The 19,778-nt window shown below is 45.6% G+C and overlaps 1 protein-coding gene across 29 annotated transcripts in view; it reads right to left on the bottom strand.

Moving 5' to 3' along the window:
* The window catches only part of Ssdp (Sequence-specific single-stranded DNA-binding protein), a 102,523-nt gene that overhangs the window by 21,100 nt on the left and 61,645 nt on the right, over positions 1 to 19,778 (bottom strand). For 15 of the 29 annotated variants that reach the window (XM_055064813.2, XM_055064826.2, XM_055064830.2 and 12 more), the window contains 9 exons: positions 17,911 to 18,000; positions 15,051 to 15,111; positions 13,920 to 13,949; positions 12,775 to 12,851; positions 12,206 to 12,279; positions 10,469 to 10,511; positions 8,794 to 8,832; positions 7,208 to 7,271; positions 2,430 to 2,489 (listed from right to left, as the gene is read on the bottom strand). In XM_055064813.2, the coding sequence (XP_054920788.1) occupies positions 2,430 to 2,489; positions 7,208 to 7,271; positions 8,794 to 8,832; positions 10,469 to 10,511; positions 12,206 to 12,279; positions 12,775 to 12,851; positions 13,920 to 13,949; positions 15,051 to 15,111; positions 17,911 to 18,000 (538 nt within the window). The remainder of the gene's footprint in view (positions 1 to 2,429; positions 2,490 to 7,207; positions 7,272 to 8,793; positions 8,833 to 10,468; positions 10,512 to 12,205; positions 12,280 to 12,774; positions 12,852 to 13,919; positions 13,950 to 15,050; positions 15,112 to 17,910; positions 18,001 to 19,778) is intronic. The other 14 variants (XM_072285653.1, XM_072285663.1, XM_072285655.1 and 11 more) reach the window with 3 other exon arrangements.

The raw sequence follows: 19,778 nt of genomic DNA, 5'->3' as shown, positions 1-19,778 counted from the left end.
GCTATGTCTGCCGATGAGCCAGGTTTTTCTCATGTACCTTGCTCAGTGAATCCAGCTTCAGTTGCCTGGTTGGCTAGACAGCACATTACAGCTATATAGTTAAGGGTCTGGTCTAGTAACATAGCATCCCAAAGTTAAAGATGAAAGTAGAGATGCCTTGGAGCGCATTCAGGCTCCTTCGTCACACCGTGACAATACAGTACCGAAACCATCTTTACGAGGCCATCTTTCATTTTTGACTTGGCCAGTGATTGCAATTTTCATCATGAATATCTTATAATTAGCAACATTTTACCAAACTGCCCTGGTTTTAATTAAACGGCTACAAAATGCATTGAAATGCCTGCCATTAAAGAAAAAAACTAGTTTGAGTTACTTGAAAATCTTGGAACTGAATGACTAATTGTCACAATCTGTTTGCAGATTGGCAAGATCTGCGATTCACACCATCATTCACGATGCTGAATAACTGATGGTTGGTCGACACCTGCACTTATTGTTAACCTAACTCGCTGGAGCTAATTTCTTGTTGCCAAAGGTGCAAGGCCAACTACTCTTCAGAGAAATATCTGCAAATCTAAACTTTCATAATACTATGTTAGTCCCTTCAATGGGCGTTGCAATCAGCTTTGCTGGATAAATGGCGGTCTTGCACAACATAGCAAAGAGTCCGACGAAATGCACTCGGCAACATGGGAAGCTCAGCATTACAACCCAACCCTGCCGTATTATATCACGAACATTAGGATAGGGAACACGCAAGCATGCTCTTGATAGTCTCATGCGGTTGTAACTGAAGCATGCTGTGGCCGGGGAAAAAAATGGTTTTGGTCTGCTGACAACCTCTTTTGCACTGGCACTTCTTTTGATCACATTCTTCTGCCAAGTTTCGATCAAACACCCTCTGCAAAAAGAATCTGCTAAACAGAGACCCAGATCACTTTTACGGAAACCAGAGTTTTAGTAAGCGAGAAAGTAATTTAAGCGTGAAAGACTGTTGGTGGTGCTGCCCAATTAAGCTTCCTCGTTGGAAACTGGCAACGCCTGCTTGGTCAAGGGCACCCAGCTGCTGGCACGTTTACTCACAAAATGGGAGTACCTCCCTCGCTTACAGCAAGGTGCCTTCTGCGAGAAGAGACCCAGTCGACACTCTATTACGAGCTAGCCCAGTGCAAAACTTGCTTAAAAGCTGATCCAGAGATGTACACATGCCTGGCCTACTTCCCTGTTTGCCTTCGGTGTCCTTTATGTGTACACTACTGACAAATGCATGCACATGCACACACACATACAGAAAGGCACGACACGGCGTCAGTAAAGCAGAGAATGAGTAATTGCAAACTACATTTCAAGACTGGGACTTTTCCCGAACTGCTGCCATTCTACACCCCTCGTGCAAATGAAAGATTAAAAAGAAAAAAAGAAAAAAAAAAAGTTGCTCACCTGACAGCATAGCGTAAGCTACTGAAGGTCCCTCCCTTTACCTGGCACCCCCCCACAATACACAACCTCTTCTATCATTAAATGTAGACGTAGCTCCTTACTGAATTTATGCGATTTCTACGGCAAACAAACTTGACATACTCTAAGTAGCAAAACCTAAACCTCGATGACATTAGCCTTGTAACTACCTACGCGATAAATGTAGCCCATCGAGGTGTAACTTGGGGGCATATATGTAAACTAGAGAGCTACACCTACCGTGGCACTGCTTCACTGTGGTATCCTCACTTCAGGTGCTATTGATAATTGAAGCGTCATGGCTGGATTATCCTCAGCAGTTATATCAGTTACGACATCTGCCATCTTCTGTTCAATATCTATATAAAGCAGTTCGATGAGCTTACAAGAATAAACTTCCAAGCTCAATTAGCTTGTGCTCCACAAGACAAGGAGCAAAACTCGTACACACAGCACCGACTTTCGACTGAATCTTTGCAACTATCAGCCTTTTATACAATGGTGACCAGGCTTTTGTCACCCATTACAGTGTGTATAAAGGCACTCAATTTTTTTTCCCCCCGGAGATATGCACATTGAAGGGTAGGACTACCAGATACACAAATTAAAAGAAATGCAAGAAAGCTTTGTCACTGTTTCATAAAAGACCGATATTTGAATGAACTTTCAGTCGAGCGTCCGTGGTGCATGTACGTGTGCGTCTTTCTTTGTTATGTTGCAATGTGCCACAAGCTGACCTGGCTTACAACAACGCTCCCGACACAAAACGGCCTGCTTGTGGCCAGACTACTGCAAATGAGGTTCTGCTGCACAAAGGCAACGGGCAAAACACAGACCTATGGGCGGCGCAAACAAGGCGCCAACTCGGGCGCCCTGTTGCAAGAGGAGAGGGGGAAAGGGCCAAACGCAACAAAAGCGTGCAGGAGAGTCAGGCGGAGAGCAGCGGCAGGGTCAAAGGTCATCATCACCTCGTCTAGCGTTGGGGGCACTCATTCGATGGCTGGCGGGGGAGAAGGGGCCAGGGGTACCTACAAACACACGCCACGGGGGACAACACATGTAGGGGAAGGGGGGGCAGCGTAGCAACAGAGCACAATGACAACAACGAATATGGGTGCGGGTGGTGGTGGTGGGAGGTCACCGGGTGGCTCTGCCCGCCATCGCGCAGCGGCAGACGATAACAGTGGGCCAACAGCAGACGCCTTCGTTAAATTGAAAACAGAAGTTTATGCAGAAAAGAATCTGGCAATCAAACACGTTTCAAAAGGAAGCAATTGAGGCCGATAAACGGTGTTTGCACCCCCATATTCATTTGCTGGCCTTAGCTTCATCAGATATCCGGACCAGTAATTATGTAACAATTCCTTTAGCTCGATTCTCTTCCTTTCCTATCGCCCACCGCTTGTGACCGGATGATTGCCCAGTGCCGTCCAGACCACTAATAAAAGCACAAAAAGAAAAGGATTGGAATAGAATGGTTAAATTCTCCCAGCGCTGCAGTCTTCGCGTTCCTTACGTGCACGCATCTCCATTTCGAATGAAAACAGGTCGTTGGTGAGCAACCTGCCCCATATTTTCTCCCGTTTGTTTTGTCCGGTGTCCTATGCCATTCAGAAGCAATCCCCTGTTTGCCTGTGCCACCTCTGTGTGCCTCAACACGTCCTCAAGATGTCGCAAGCATGCTCAACATGTCCTGAGCTACTCGCCAAGCAAGTGGCAAAAACTGGTGGCGGGTGCACCCTGCACGTTTGGCAACGTTCCTATGGGTGCCTGTAAAGGGCTGTGCTTGCCTCAACGCCGAATAACGCTCTTCCCCAAGAGCATTCCACACCTCGGGGGAACTGCAGCGGGCGGTTCATGAAATTCGCAATTTCGCTCGGCGCGCGCGCAGCTCCACCACCCGGTGACCTCCCAGAAAGGTATAGAACAAAACAAGGAAGGTGCTCGTGAAAAAAGAAAAAAAAAAGTGACACAAGCTACGAAGCGGGCAAGCACCTTGCTAAATCTATGTACACAACAGCACACACAAACATGCTGCCAGACGCGTCTCAATGAGAGTTCACTCGACATGTGAGCGCTACGATTCTGCACGCGGTAGCACTACGTTATAACAAACCAGTCGAGGCTGGTAAGCTGAGTTTCCAGACCTTTACCTCAACCAAGAAGAAAGCAAAAAATATTTTTAAATTAGTCGTTGCATTCATAGCAATTGGAACGGTGCAAAACAAAACTTCGCTGGTGATGACAGCCGAGCAGAAGGTTCGGCAGAACACCACCGCAGTTATTGGGGTGCATTTTCGCCCAAAATGCTTGGCTTGGGGCTTTTGGATCCAATGTCTAGGTGGAAACAGTGCCATCAAGTCTGATGGTCTTGGCTTTAAGAACTTTCTTAGCCCTGGCGTTCAGCTACATTGGGTTTTTTTGTGAAAAGAAGGCACGTGCCCTCATCTGGAGCAGCTTTCTTGTTTTCTACAAGCAAGGGTTCTACGAAACCAGGAGTTGCTACAACAAGGTTCTACTGTACTAGTCACTTCGTTGACATGCGACATCCGAAAGGCCTCCTCCGTTTGGCAGCACTTTCTGCACTTGCTCAGGGCAGCGCCACGACCGAAGCTATACATGTGATCAAGAGCTGTCACCGAGTTATGGTGTGACCAAGAAGTGAAACGCCGCGACATATGGGCCCGCATTGCTACCAAAATTTCACTTTGGCTAAACAGTAAACACCACTGGAGCAATTACGGCCGCAGGGCTGGTAATTGTACAATTTTCTTGTAATCGACTTTTAGACTGCACCCGAGTCGGCGACATGTGGCTCTCGCTCTAATGCAAGTCTCAGCAAGATCTTTTTTCTTTTCACCGCGCTGCAGACGTATCATATCAGAGTACATGCAGAAGATACTCAAGAAATGCAGCCATAGAGTTGATTTTGATCTGCATACAAGATAACTAACTTGTATACTAACTGTTACTTATGGACGCAAGCCTTTTGTCAAATCACACATTACTTATGCATATTTGTGCTTGTAGTTGTGACATACTATGATTTGGATGCAAGCGCGAGTTGTGCGCTGTGGCCGTTCATCGCAGAAGCACGTCATTCCGCTCGTCTGGTGGCAAATAAGTTGCCATCTACCAAAGCCCTTTCATGTAATGTCCGTGTCCCATTTTGTAACAAAAGAGTACCAGACCTAATTCTACGTCGAATTACGTGGCACGTACCTAATATCCTTCACACATGGAACACTATATTTTTGGTCCCGGACTTAAGAGTGAGATATGTGACTTTAGCCTTCGTAGCTTGTCCTGCTATGTGTGAAACAGAACGTAATTCATGTGTCACTTACGGCAAGCAGTAATGGTGTCATTTCTTTTTTTCTTCCCAGTTTCTATATCAAAAACGGTTATTTTAGCTAGCTTTTCACAATGCTTCCCGCTCGTATTCCAAGCTTCAAATATTGCACAGAGGCCCCCCTGTATCTGCACTATCTTGAACTAGGTTTTCTTACATAGTCCAAAATTTTGTAGCAGTTAAGGCCCTTCAAGTGGTAAACCAGAGAGCATTACCAAGCTGAGCTGGGCTGGCAAATTACACTTCCAGGATGACAACTACGCCAGTCCCATCTTGAACACGGACTCGCCGAAAAGATTACACGGACAAAAAGAACCTAGTGGGTGGCAATGCCACCTGGAAGCTTCTGCAATCTGCTCCACACAAGTCTAATATTTTGACGAGACAAGCCAATTCTGTCATTGTAAGCCAAGGTTGTGTGGGGGCTGAAGCATCGTCATGAATAATTTCTTCATCTTGGTCGGTGTCCGCATTTTGTTTTCGTTGTGCTCTCGTGTGATAAGAACAGCTAAATCCAGACTGCCGGCAGTGCGAGAATGATTTGGTCATGCGGCATGATGCATCGCATCATGTTTTCCTCGGCCCCAGTGCCCTGACCTTAAGAGAGGCCTGAACATCTCCCATGTTAATCTTTGTGCACTTGCCTAATGCTTGGCTCTTCTTAAACTAGGCGTACAAAAGTGCAGTCAAACAGAGGAGGTGTAAAGGTCAGATCAGATTGTTACACTATTCCTTCATAAATTGTACACGCCTCAAGTTGATGCTACGTGTGCTCACAGAAGAGTAAACTCCACCGAGAAATGACGACAACGCATGCGCAGAGGCAAAAAGCATCAGGGAAGAAAAAAAACAAAAACATGGCAGGGGTAAGGAAGGGGGTCAAGCCTTTATTGACTAGCCCCGTGACAGTTTTAACCACTTCTGTGCATTATTCATGATACACAATGCAGAATTTTCGCTCAATCCTAGTTTTTAATTTTTTGGCAAACATGACATCTGAGAAGCTAAATCATTAACAGTAGGCAAACAAGGCAAGCATCAGTACAAAGCCAACGTTTCAGCAAGGGGTTTGCCTTTGTCAACACTACAAGTGATTTCAACGTGTTGCCTCGACAACAGTGAAAAAGTCCCCTTGTATAAATGCTCGCTCCAGGCTGGACCTTCCCTTGCTTGCCAAATGTCAATGACTCCTTTGCTAAAGAGCCATCACAGTGCATGGTACTGCTTATACAATCTTAACCTAAGCACCCCCTAACGCACTAATAATATAACTGAGAATTCAATGTACGTAGGCATGTTTGGAGCAATTGATCAGTAGGCCACGCAGGGTTCAATAGCCCTACCTCTTCTTTTTATTACAGGCAATTCTAAATTAAATTTGTACTTTTCTTTTTCGTCTTCATCAGGTTTTAAAAGCTGGCAGCGGTACTCAGTTCCCACCAATGAGGCAAGCCAAGCTGAAACAACTGTGCGTGTTTCTCGAGCAACGCATACAAATGCAAATTTTGTTTCATCTTTCAATTTGCACTCAAAACCTGCAGCTGAAGCTATGAAATGCGAAGTACTAGAACTAACAGTGGCTATTTCACGGAAGGTTATTTTTTTTCGAATAGTGACGAATCAGTCCCTCTTTGCCTAACCTTACAGCAGCTTTTCCTGCATCTTCATGATTTTATCGAGGTTTATCCATTATAAATTTTTAAAGTAGTAGTGATGCGAGAAATGGTTGTTTGCTTTTTTTTTTTCTTTTGCAGTAGGCAAAAGCCAATCCCTCTAAACTGTTGAAAGAATACTCGTAAGCTCCAGCTTGGCCTAAGTGATTTATTATAACACCCGTTTCAATTAAACACTTTCTGTTCCAAGTTCACAGGATGTGGACACGTCATGACGTCGCAATAAACTGGTTCACTCTGTTCCTGCCATTTGCTGTGGCTGCGATTTGCAATAATAGTAAGATTCTTTTTTCTTTTACGAGTAACGCCGCCATACCTACCCTCATTGCTACAAGACGCGAGAAAATATTTATCTGGGTCACAACAACACAGATGACGCCAGTATTCGAAACTAACTTTTGTATCAAGTTAAATTCATACATTAAGTGCTTCCCAACTTTCATACTTGCCGAACATTATCCTTTCAGGTGCAATAAACGTCTTGCACAGCTTCTACAGCTTCTATGATACACGGTCCAGTACTCCTTTAATGCTTCCGCAACATTCTTCGGAATTAGGTTTTCATTCCTGCAACCCCGTCGGCCCTACAGCGCACGGAGACGACAATGGGGCAGGGCTGTCACAGCAGAAGGCGTGCGTACGGACGAGCGAAACAGATTGCGCCAGAATGTGCAGGCGGAAAGGGGCGCTCCTTGCGAGAGGCCACCAGCCGATCACGCACCTTGCGGACTTGGCATGATGGGCGTGCCGGGGCCTGGAGGTCCCGACGCCGACACTGGCGGACCCTGTTTGGAAACAGACAGAACCGAGTTACGGAATCGGTCAGAACAGCACAGTGCCCCTCCGACCGGTCTCCCGATTCGGCCAGTGTCTCCTACGAAAAATTCCCATGAGGGGGCTCTGGCACTGCGATCATTCCCAACCGTCGCGCTTGCGTTTTCAGAAGACACATCCAGAACGTTTTCTTGAGCAAGTTTGTGTGACAGTGCAAGTGGGTACAGCATGATAGTGCCGACCATTAACTGATCAGATGACTAACAGTAGTTGTTGGTCAGCGTTGCATCCTTTCTCATTCCTTTCTGCATCTCCACCTACTTACGTTGTAGGCTCTTGCAATGCCTTCAGATATTTATGTGGCATTATTCATTGCACCCAAAATGGGAAAACTGTCGTCCGCCAGTCTGTAGCTGGAAGCTACAAAGGACTTTTCTTCAACTGCAAAACTTCCATTTTGACAGAAACCTTTATGGGGTTTCCTTTGTAGCTTTCCAGCTACAGTCGGGTGGATGACTGTGTTCCCTTTCATGAACCTTGCTCCACCTTGCAGGCTTCCACGAAACTTGTCTGCCATACTCATTACACCTCATCTTTCTAAATTTATAAGAAATGAAATTCGTCTACGAATTTCATTCAGATCCCCATGCGTAAAAATGATTGTGCAGTTTCCTTTCAAAATATGAAGAGTTTTCTTGGTCACCGTCCTTCCTCTGCTCCTCGATGAGGCTAACAACAATATGTGCATCTGAGCCACTTCCAGCACTTGGGTGGGGGAAAAAACCCTCTTTGAAGGACATAAAGAATAGAAGACAGGAAGATTGCCGTGCCAACTGGTTTTACTGCGTTGAAAAATACACCCCAAAAAGTCATGTGGCAATACTGGGAATCGCGCAATGCATGACAACACTAAATAAAGTAATAATGCATGGAACAAAATAAAAGAGAAGAACACACAAGGCACTGAACAAGTAACGGCTCTTTCGTTCTGTCCCATGCGCAGCTACTCTGTGTTGATATGCACCAGCTGTCCCCAAAGCATGTTGCATGCGTCACACAAGTAGTCACTCCCGTGTGGCCTACAACCACTGGCACAGGTAGGAGTCCTTACATTTTTTTTTGTGGGCAGAGCAATAGGCGCAAGAGCTTGCACAATTGTCAGCTTACACAATTGCCAGAGTCCTCGCTGTCCTGTCGCCTTTCCTGCAATCTTGCGAGCTGATTTAGGTTGGTAACAGTAAACAATTTAAAAAGCACGGATGAAACAAACACAGAAAGCAGCAAACTGCAATTCAAATGTCAGAAAAGCAGACTGTCGGCATAGGCGTCGACCTTTTTGTATGCCATGCGCGCGTGACTTTGACACCGGTTCTGCCTTCAACAAGGGTTCCGCAAGAAATCTTTCCAATGGACTTGAAAAAAGTTTGCATGCACGCCACGTTTGTGCAACCGGCAGTGCGTGCGGTGAGCACTTCTGCTTGCCGTGCAAAGGTAGCCAGCGGAGGATAGACTGGGTTAACCGGCAGCACTCACCCCATAGTGGCTGCCAGGTGACGCTGAAGAGTAGTTCATCTGCACAGAAAGGGAGAAATGAGAGCACCGCGTCAATACAGCTGCGCATCGTGGCAAAGCCGAGCCAATCGTCCAAAAGCAACACTACAACCACAGGGTGCACGACTGGTGGGTGCCCTGCTGCCAAGCACGGCCAAGCACCCACCCTGTGGTATTACAGAGAACTGTCAAACGACCTGTAGTCCACAAGAATTGAAAGTTGGGCAAGATTGTATGAATGCATGATTGGCCTAACAGTGCACGGAAGGCAGATGACGGGAAAAGCTCTAAGAGTCCTGTCATCTTCTCCTCTCTCTTTGTCTTCCTTGCACTGTTAGGCCAATCATGCATTCATACAATCTTGCCCAACTTTCAATTCTTGTGGACTACAGGTCGTTTGACAGTTCTCTGTAATACCACAGGGTGGGTGCTTGGCCGTGCTTGGCCGTGCTTGGCAGCAGGGCCACCCACGGCCATCAAGCCACTGCTTGCCAGTAAGCACGGATTTTACCAGATACCCTGTGCACGCAAATTTCGACGCACAGTCTACCTGCATGGCTCAAAGGGCCCCTTCACCAGACCTAATCGGAAAATTTTGGTTATACACTAGAAGTTTTAAAGAGTCATACAGAATAGCATTTTACAGCAAAAGTTTGTCAAATCGGTTCCGTATTAGAGGAAGTAGGCAGAACTTATATGTGGTGTAGCCCTTGTTGCCAGGAGACAAGTTTCACTGCCGATATACACTCTCTTCCTTTGCCTTGACCAGTGCCCACAAGCAACATGCCTTCCCCTCCTCCTTCCATAACTAAGACGAGCGACTGCGTCATTTTATCACATCGAACCCAGCGTTTTTTGTTTGTTTTTTTCCTCTTCTTGCTTTGCTGCGCTTTGCCCTTCCAGCGGTGGTTGTGCATGTTCTGTATTAGGTAATTCGTAGAAGTCATGTGCCATACTTGGCGGTGGTGCAGACAATGTGCCTGACGTAGAAGCATTCATGCATGTGACCTTGACACTTTGGCTGGAACCGAGACTCCTTCGAGAGGAAGAGCATGTGGGCTTTCGTGTGAAATTTGAGCTCTTTTCGCACCGAGCAGCAGTTCGATAGTTTGCCAACATGATTGTCAGCATGTGATCTACACACCCTGCTTCTCGCCCCTCTGCAATGTCTAAGCCTCGTGAGAGGCCCTTTAAAAGAAATCGCACCTGTACAAGAAGAAGTAGTATGTAGACCAATGCTAAATGTGCCAGTGCCATCTGTAAATCTGCATGCTTTCCCACCTCGGTGCCATTCCTTTAGGCCTAAGCGTCAAAACTAACTACAAGACAACACTCTTACTTTGCCTTCTGCGTGAGACGAGACCAAGCAATGGACGATTTTGCCATTTCTTTCTTGCTGTCACAATGGAAAGCAAGCAAGGCATGCGAATTAGGGTTGTAGCAGGCAGCCTGGACACTGCCTTGCTTAACTGGGGAACTTATCAGAGCCCGGTAAACTCCGTGCACAAGCAGTCACTTAGCCTGTATCGGTAACAGCACCACTAAAGCTAAAGCTCTCCAGTGTATAAAGGTTCAACTGTATCTGTAAGTGCTGGTAGCTTGCCATGAGAACTGAACCGGTTCAAGTGAGGATTTGAGTGAAGAGAAGGGTACTCACCGATGAGGCGTTAGGTTGCCAAGGTCTTCCACCAGGGCCAGGCCTGGAAGAGAAAAGTGAGCAGGCAATTGGTCACCACACTAGAAGAAGCGCACGGCATCGGGTGCAGCAAATAAGCCCATAGTCAGAACAGCAGGAAGTACACAGCAAGAGTTGAGACTACGCAGAACGAGAATCGTACCCTGCTCAAGAGATCGAATGCCACGCTGAGCAAAACAGCTAAAGGTTGGCCCTCCAGCATGGATGGCCACCACTACAATAGCAGCAGAAGAAAAACAAATGAAAAGCCTTTCTGTCCACCAAGACGTGTACAGCACACAACGTGGTGTACAACACACCACGTTGTGCCAAGCTAAGAAACCCTCAAAAAACATATGTGAGGTGTTCGCATTGCAGATCCCAGCGATGGCTAATCGACTGACTGCTACATAAAGAGAAGCGCAAGGTGTATAAAACTCCTCCTACTAAACTGCTGGTTTGTATGCACTCTAATTTCACACAGAGGTAGCATTTCTCGGCAAGTTTGGTTTAATACATACCACGTTTTCGGCACACTGCTTACCCAGTTTCATCCACCATAAAACTGAAGTGGGTGTCAACTACAGTGATGCCATTAAAAATTTTTTTTTATTCCACTGCAACAGAACACGGGCAAGAGGCACTGAATTCTGTTGCAGTGGAATCAACATGTATCGAGTGGCATCAGCACAAATGACCTTGGATTTCTTGCAAACAAAACTGCTAAGCAATGTCCAGAAACATGGACTTTAACTAAGCTCCCTACAAAATGCTACCTGTCCACAAAAATTCGAGCTAAAATCAGCAAACGAATTAGCTGGAAGAGTTGCAAGCACCTGGCCCTTCTGTTCAAGCAATACACAGTAGAAGACCACGCTTCTGCTCGAAAGCACCGGGATCGAAAGCACCACTGATGTCATGGTGTGCGCCAGCCAATGGACACGCGAGTTCACAACATTAAGGCATTCACCTCACAGCCAATTGGCATTTGTACGCTGGTATGCCAAGTTGCTTTCAGTGAAAGAACTGAAAGCCTGAAACCTTAGAAGTCAAAGTTTAGAAAAAATTTAGCATCAAGCTGACTGGCAGTCTCCCGCAAGTTTGATGTAAACAGGTTAGGTAGGCTTGAGAGCTTTAGCAAGTTTCCTACCAAAACTTATTTTATCTCAAGGGCCCCGGTGGAGCATTACATAAGAAACGGGTTACCAGGGGAAACTCGGGCGCTGCGATCATTCAGCTAGTATGGAAATGACAGTTAGTATGCGAGTTAGTCTAATATTCGCACTTGTGACTTTAGGCGTTCTTGAGGGCTTTATTTATTACGCTTCATTTACCTAAAGTTCAACACAATCCCATTTTTTAAGCACGAGAGCCAGTAAGAGTCTGTGCACGTGCGTATTCATAGCAAATCGCTGCACTTGGAGCAATACTCTGGTGAAGATAACCAATTTGCTGAGTCATAATGCCATTAGAAGCCAGAAGGACGACACCCGGGCAAATCCATGCACAGCCCATCACTGCCATGCCTTGATTAACTGCCACGCTTGCAGCTCCCACAGACTTCCCTATAGCCCCAGACTAGCCCCAGACTTCCCTATAGCAACTTCTGCAAGAGACTCTTGTGGTTCGAGTTACGCCCAGACCTCACTGCTGCAAGGTTCCCCCGTCCGCCACGAACAACAGGTGCGAGGAGACTGGCAATATGGCAAAGTGGCTCACATGGACATGGGCGGCATGTTGGGACCTCCAGGACCCATCGTGCTGTTGGGCGGTGGCCTCATGCCTCCATAGTTCTGCGGGAAAGCACCAGAGGAACACTTCAGCCAAGACGCAACGTCATGAACCAACAACTCTGCACTACTTTTCCCCGGCATTCACGCTCTTCGAAGCACTGTGCTTCGCAAGAGATGACGAGCACCTCTCTCAAACTTTTTCTTCCTCTCTCTCACTGCACCACCGTACTTTTCCTTAGTCGACATACATTAAATGTACAGTTGATGGGAAACACCAAATCGGTGCACATTTTTAAATTGTTCTTTCAACACTATTGTCAGTAATATCATGGTATAATGCTCATTAGTAGAAGTGATAGTGATAGTCCTGCCTTTTGAAATTTGTGCCTAAACCACAACATTTTTTGTGCCTGAGCTCCCCAATGGCTTTTGAATCGTGAACTCAACCAAACGCAGTCGCATAGCAGCCAAGCAAGGTCCCACTGCGAAACCCGTGCTAGACCCCGCCACACACTCGAGCGACATACCCAGCATAAAAAGATGTGCGCTACTTACCCCGGGGTTCATGGGACCGAGGGGCTGACCTCGTGGAGGGTTCATTCGAGGGTTCATGGGGTTCATCGACGGGGGCCCTGAAAGATGTCATGCATGGTCAAGAGACAGCACTAACACGGCACGACGACTAAAACGCACGGGACACAATGCTAGTGCCACTGGCCGACATGCTATTGTGGAGACCACGGTATGTACACCAAGTCAACACGCAAGAAAAAGTAGCAATAGAGCAGAAAAAACAACAAAAGCCACCTGCATTCATTTCTAGGATATAAAATGTCTACCAAAAAAAGAAAAAATTAACAATACACCTACGCATCACAACCCCTCAAGTGCCTCTCGAATCTATTATGGTTAATGGTCTCTGCAAACGGCTAACATGCACGTGAGGTTAAACCAACGCTTGGATCCACATGTGGTGCAATGCACCGTCACATTGCTGCTTATTCTAGAGTTTTGCAAGTTTGCGTGCTCACGCAGGCAAATCACCGATGCAGCTTCCCGACGCAGCTTCATGCCTCGGCAGCCACACACAGTGGGACTCTCTCTCTCTCTGCAGTGGAAGTTTCATTCCAGGCTGCGTCGTCCACTCTCTGTTGCACAAAGTTTTGCTGAAACTTGCAATGTTTGCAGGGTTACAGCCCTAAATGTCTTGCGGGCGAATTTGAAAGGTCGCAGGAGACAACTTAATGCCGAGACATCGCAAAACTTTCATCTCGGAGGTCGCAGAGTGCTTCTACGCTCTGTTTTGTACTTGGCAGGAAATTCCAGGGAAGCTACTTAAGTAGTGCAGTCATAGAAGTGCGTAATTTTGCACATCTCATAGTGAACTGGCAATTTGTCAGCAAAGTCTTGTATACTGAATAACTACACAGCCCAGAGATAATACTGCATCGAACACTGACGAAAGCACACCGTCACAAGGCAAACACGGCTAAGTGTGCCTCCTAGGAAACGCACAGCAATTCTCATCCAGGCACCGCAATTAGTCGAAGACAGCGGTCTCTTATCCAAAGGCTTTCGCAGCACTTTCGTCCGACGTACAAGCAAAACGCATGCATCGCTCTGAGATCGCAGATGTCCCGATGATATGCACTAACACATTAGACTGACCAGGCATGAAAACAACTGCTAAATGCACGCACCTTGCCATCCAGCAAACTCTCCTCCGTCACCTGAAACAAACGGGAGAAACAAGATCTTTAGCTGAAGCGGCTGACAACGCTGGACTGAAAAGCAGCTACTAGTACTATTTTCAAAGTGAAAAGCTCAAATTGCTGGATGACAGCCAGCTTTCAAGCATCTTCTGGCGACCAGCTAGTTTCAGAACAGCAGGTCCTCAACATTTCAGGGCACAAAAGGAATATGCAGAGTTGCTGGCACTGCGGATGCACTTGGCAATCTGTTTCAGAAATACTGCGGCCCTCTGCAAAACTTGTCCCAAAAGCATTGTGCTCAGCAACCTGGCAACATCTTTTAAGCTACACCACTCTTGATTGATCCATGGTGTTCAAAGAAGCGCCGACGCAAGATATGTCTCACTTTTATAGGTGTCAGCCCAGTAATTACACCAAGAGGACTCGCTTCCTCGAGAGTGCAGGAAATAATTACATCGCCTTTTAATGCGACCGAGTTTACAACGAGCGCCAAGCGCAGTGCAGCTTTGAATGCAAAAGAGAAGACTATTCGTGCCCTCGAAACATCACTTGCAAGTTGGCACTCGTGCCTGCAGTTTTTTGAGAAGCATCTGTTGTATTCTGTGCGAAAAACCTAAGCGTTTCCCTTCACAACTTCCACCAAGGCAAAAAGCCTCAATAAAGCATCCTGTCCATGGCTGTATTGCCTAGTGTGGTGAAATTGCCGAGACAGAAATGTCAGGCCCGTGCTGTGTCGCTTACACAAGTGGACACTTCCCGGGTGGGGTGGGGTGGGGAATAAAGCAGCAGGTAGCTTGTCCAATGACAATGGCAATTCGTACAGCAATGACAACTGACGAGGACATAATGTTTGCACTATTCTGGCATCTTACAAGGCAACAAAGCATTTGAGTACAGATTTTGTTGAGCACACTATGGGTAGTTTCATGGCAAGACACCAACAAATATCAATAGTCTTTTTTTACGCTATTACTAGTTTAAACAATTTTAATAGGTTAAACCAATTTTGAGCCTCGGCAACAAAGAATGTAAGAACAAACACATTTTCGAAAAATGGAAAAAGGGGAGGGGGAATCTGCTCATAGCACAAACGTTTCAAAGTGCTGAAGGTGAACCTGCCTTGCCGGGTTGGGTCTATGCTGTTTGGCATCATGGGTTGACCAGGAACACCGCCGGGTGGCTGCAAAAAGAGGTCGGCATGCCTAGTGAGCCCCATACGCAGACAATGGTATGCATATTTAATGTAGTCACGCTAAAGCAGCAAAGAAAGATGTCAAAAACACAAAGGAATTTGAAGCTTGTTTCTGTAAATGCACAATGCGAGTTACACAATTGGAAATGAGGGATTCACACTAAATACCACACTGGTGGCATCGTGCAAAGCTCTGCACGAATTCTGACCACCTGATATCCTTATAACTTGAATCAAGCACACAAGCCATTTTTATTTTGCCTCTCGCAGACCTGCCAAGCTAAACATTCGCAAAAATGCTAATAAGATAAAAAAGAAGGGGGAAGAGGGAAGGGGGTGGAATTCGGTAAACAGTACTAAATGTGTTTACATACTGACAGAAACATTCATGAAGTTTATTTATGCAATATTCATGTAACAGGCAGCTAAATTTTCTGTTGGCATTGTACATTTCTTCTATGGAGCGGGTTCCATGAAGCAGAGCGGCCAGGGTGTCTAAAAATATATGGCTCCGAAAAATCGACGACTGTATTTGTGTTAGTATTTCGAAATCTGTTTTGCCATAAATCTAAGGTGAATAAGAAATTGTACAAATGCTAGGGTCATTACAACAATCGATAAATCGGGAATTTTTTTTATAAATTCGTAAAAGCTGCCAGGTATGCACTCAGTGAGAAGAATGAAGACATCCGAGGGGCACTATAATTCGTTAAACACAACCATACCAATTTAACAGAATATGAAGCTAGAGAAAGCATAGGGGAAATTAATTGCGGTGCTTAATTGAAATGTAGAAATAATCAGGCAAAGGCAAACTACAGGAGACAAGAAAAAAAGAGAAAAACTTGCCACAAGTGGGGACTGAACGCACATCCCTCGCATCAAAACACGTGGTGCTTTACAGATTAAGCTATTGTGGAACCATCCCTCGAACAACTTTCTTGGGTCTTCCTTTTTGTCTTTAACAACTCATAATAAGGCCTTTATTCAAGTATAAAAATATATGTGCACGAACTAGCCTGCTTCAGCCTCCGAAAAGTCGCTTTTGTGCGGAGCTGGACAGTCCAGCTTGGTCCCAAACTTGCGACGTCTAGATTAACCACAGGAACCAAACAAACCTAGCGTTTGTTTGCTACTGTCGTACTGACACAAATATTCCACGATTTTTTTATTTTTTTTTTTCATTTGTGAATAGTCTAGTACGAGAACGATTCCAGAAAAGGAGACAAATACAGTCGCCAAGTGACATTTTCTGGCCCAATTTTTTGGTCCCACTGAGCATACCGGTGTACCTGCTCGGCAGCGACACTAACCGATAGAACCAATGCACTACAACGACAGTCGAATCGTTGGCAGCCGTTACATGAATACTGCATCCACTTGACAGTTTCCGCTTGTCTGCGGCAGAGATCATTGTTGCTATGACTATATCGAGCAGAATGCTTGTTCACAGCAGCCCTATAGAACAAAGTCTGTGAATATTTCGTAAACAGTAAACATAATGAATAATTAAATAACCTTCAGTATACTTTATCAAATTTTAGTACTGTATTGTTTTTTTCTTTCCACTGCAGCGTTTCTTGAATTATAAGGTTGACAGGTCTGCACATCACCACCTGGCTCTCGTTTTTGCACATTTTCTAGCCTACCAAGCCTCCAGTTGTGGTAAAGGTGGCTTTTTTGGCATTGTAACATTTCAATACGAGTCAAATTATTCTTCATGCTCTATAATAATGCTCAATCTGATACTCTGTATTAAATACACCACTGACCTGTATTAGAAGACTACAGTCAAGTTATGTAAAGTAAATAAGTAGTAAAAGCTTCATTTTTATTTTTTTCCTTTTCTGGCATGCGGTACTTTCAGGGGGTCTTGCAGACAGTTGTACTTCCGAGGGCCATGTATGGGAGTGAAATGTGAATATCGGCTGCGCACATGATACTATGCATGAATTGCAATGACTGGATGGTTGGCATAATGTGCTTGCGCAGATATTTGCATACATTTCAAATAAGCAGTGAACCTCTGTCCAATTTATGCATCAATTCCTCGGAGGTCATCTTTTTCACATTGGGATCTACCGTATTTACTCACACAATGAACACATTTTTTCCCAAAAAAATCTGTGCAATGTTGCGGGGTGCATCATTATACGGTATAACATTTTGCCCAATTGTTTTATGCCCAAATTTTCTTTCCCTCAAATCTAATGCCCAATCAGGTGCCTTGCGTGTGCAGGCATCTGATTTGGCACTACGGCACGGCAGGACGCCTTTGTTCCAACGCATCGGACGCCATATCGGATGCCAAATCGTACCATGCCCCTCCTAACTCCACGGCCACAAGTTTGGGGTGCCATCATTATGCAATCAAGAGAAAGAACACACTTCTTATTGGAGAAGTGGGGGGTGCATTTATTATGCGAGCAAATACGGTAGTTATTGGCCAGGTAGCTCGTCTTATAAGTTACACACTATTTAAACAAGGGAGAGGTGTCCACAGGAAGGTGAAGGCCTGAAGCGATCACGCACCATTGGTAGAACAAGGAATGCTGCTGCAGCCTGGGACATACCTTGTTTTACCACCGCTAGCCACTTAATACGGCACACTATCTGCGATGAAACCTTCAAAGAACTCGAGCTGGATGACAAGCTTTTCGAGGAAAGCCTAACACTATACAACCAGTCCCTGTACTCCCAACAAGAACTTAAAAAGACAAAAAAGCGATGACAATGCGCAACATACAGGAAGCCACTAAGTCCTCGAGGCACTAAAACCACACTCACATTGAAGTCCACCTGCTGTGGCATCCGGACGCCCGGCCTCGGTCCACCAGGGTACCGTGGCGACATGAATGGCTGCGAAAAAATGGCCCTCTAAAAGGACACTTCCAGCACTGGTCGTTTGGGAAATTGACACGAATGGCATTCGCCCCACAACAGCAGAGCACCCAACGAATTTGATGTGAGCAGCACTCGCACTGCTAACATAAGTGAGAAGCAGAAGTAGACCTTGTGCAATGGCAAACTGCAAACAACGCTTAAGTTTTCTTTTCTTTTTTTTTTAAGCATCTGCGATGTTATAAAAATTACCAGCAGCGGAACTTTAATAGCTCACCAAAAACGCTGCAATAACGGGGCTTGGCACATAAGAAAAACTTGGAAATGGCTTCAAAGCAGCACTTAGGAACTGGAAGTGCTAAATCACACAATCCTTTCCACCAAGCATAACTGGTTTCAGTTGTTACAAAATATATTTGTAGTGCCTTACACTGCACAAAGACAACTAATCAAGCCACTAAGAGAATCCAGCAATGTTTCACACTACAATAACATTCTGAACCAGCTAGCCCATCACAACATCGTACTGAAGACCTGCCTTGTAACCAGTGTGCTCTCTCAAACCCTTAGGCGAAATATTCTCATACATCTAGCAGTAAGTAATCACAATCTTTCTGATAAGACTTCCTGTTCTTTCTTTCGACATCTTAGAAACCCTGCCACTTCTTGCGTGTATTTTCACGTACCACTAAACACTATGACAACTGGCCACATTTTTTAGGAGTGCATATGATACAAATTAAATGGGGGGTGCTCAAAACATGGTGGCTATGACGGTTTTCCAGTGCCTGCTGGGCACAAAAGCGTGGCCTCCAAGATTAGTTTCAGTTGCTCAGAGGGAATTTTCACTGGGGAGAGGTCCCAATGTGGACGCCACTTATTGGACAAATCTCACGGCTAACAAGGTAGTGGCGCCACCTAGTGGCTATGGGCCGATACTGTGCCTCCGAGGTCAGGGTTGCAGGGCGGGCCAATCTTTGAGGCCGTGCTCATACCAAAAGCTCAACGCAGTGGTGGGCAAAGCAACACAAGCAACGATCTGTGTCAATACGGTGGCACAACTTCAAGTGCCGTAGGGAGGGCAAAGTGAAATAGAAGGCCACAAAAGTTCAGCAGGAGCAGCATTTCAGTACTGGCTGCACCACTCGTACGAGGCACATTAAAAAATTTCTTGATCCTAAAAAAAATTCTTAGAGAACTTTCTTTGGTACGGATCACACTTCCTGTGTTTTTTTACAATATGGTGCCAAATCTTTTTCAATCCCTTGCACATAACTGTCTCGGCCTGAAAATTAGGAATGTATGTACAGCAGTCTGTGCGCTATTTTTTTTCCTTGTACCTTGTCCTAGTGCGCATTGTACATGGAAGTTGCCAGGAAATGTTCCCGTTTACAACATTACAACTGCGCGTATTGCTCTAGCCCTCGTCTATTACCACCACAAATGTTACGACAGACTTTCCGGTTGATGGTATTATTGCTACACATATAACTGTTTATAAACTGTACGTTCCAGAAACATGTACAAACATGTACTCTTAACAGAAGTAGGCACCAAGTTTTCATTGGTCACACAGGGCTGACTCATTGGCACACTTCTTGTGCCAATACCCCAAGAAAGATTAGCAGAAAAACCGCAAAAACGTGAGCACCGAACCAAGCTGAACCGACCAACTACTAGTGTTTTGCAAAGTTGTCGGCATTCCTTAGATCAATTATGACTGTTTTGAGTTAATTATGTATCCAAATCAAAGCACACATAAGGCGGCTGTCACAGCTGGGCACCCAACCTGTGACCTTGCGCTCGCTCAGAGG

This window comes from Dermacentor andersoni, chromosome 11 (assembly GCF_023375885.2).
Source record: "Dermacentor andersoni chromosome 11, qqDerAnde1_hic_scaffold, whole genome shotgun sequence".
NCBI lineage: Eukaryota > Metazoa > Arthropoda > Arachnida > Ixodida > Ixodidae > Dermacentor > Dermacentor andersoni.
This window is presented reverse-complemented; position numbering and strand designations above follow the sequence as displayed.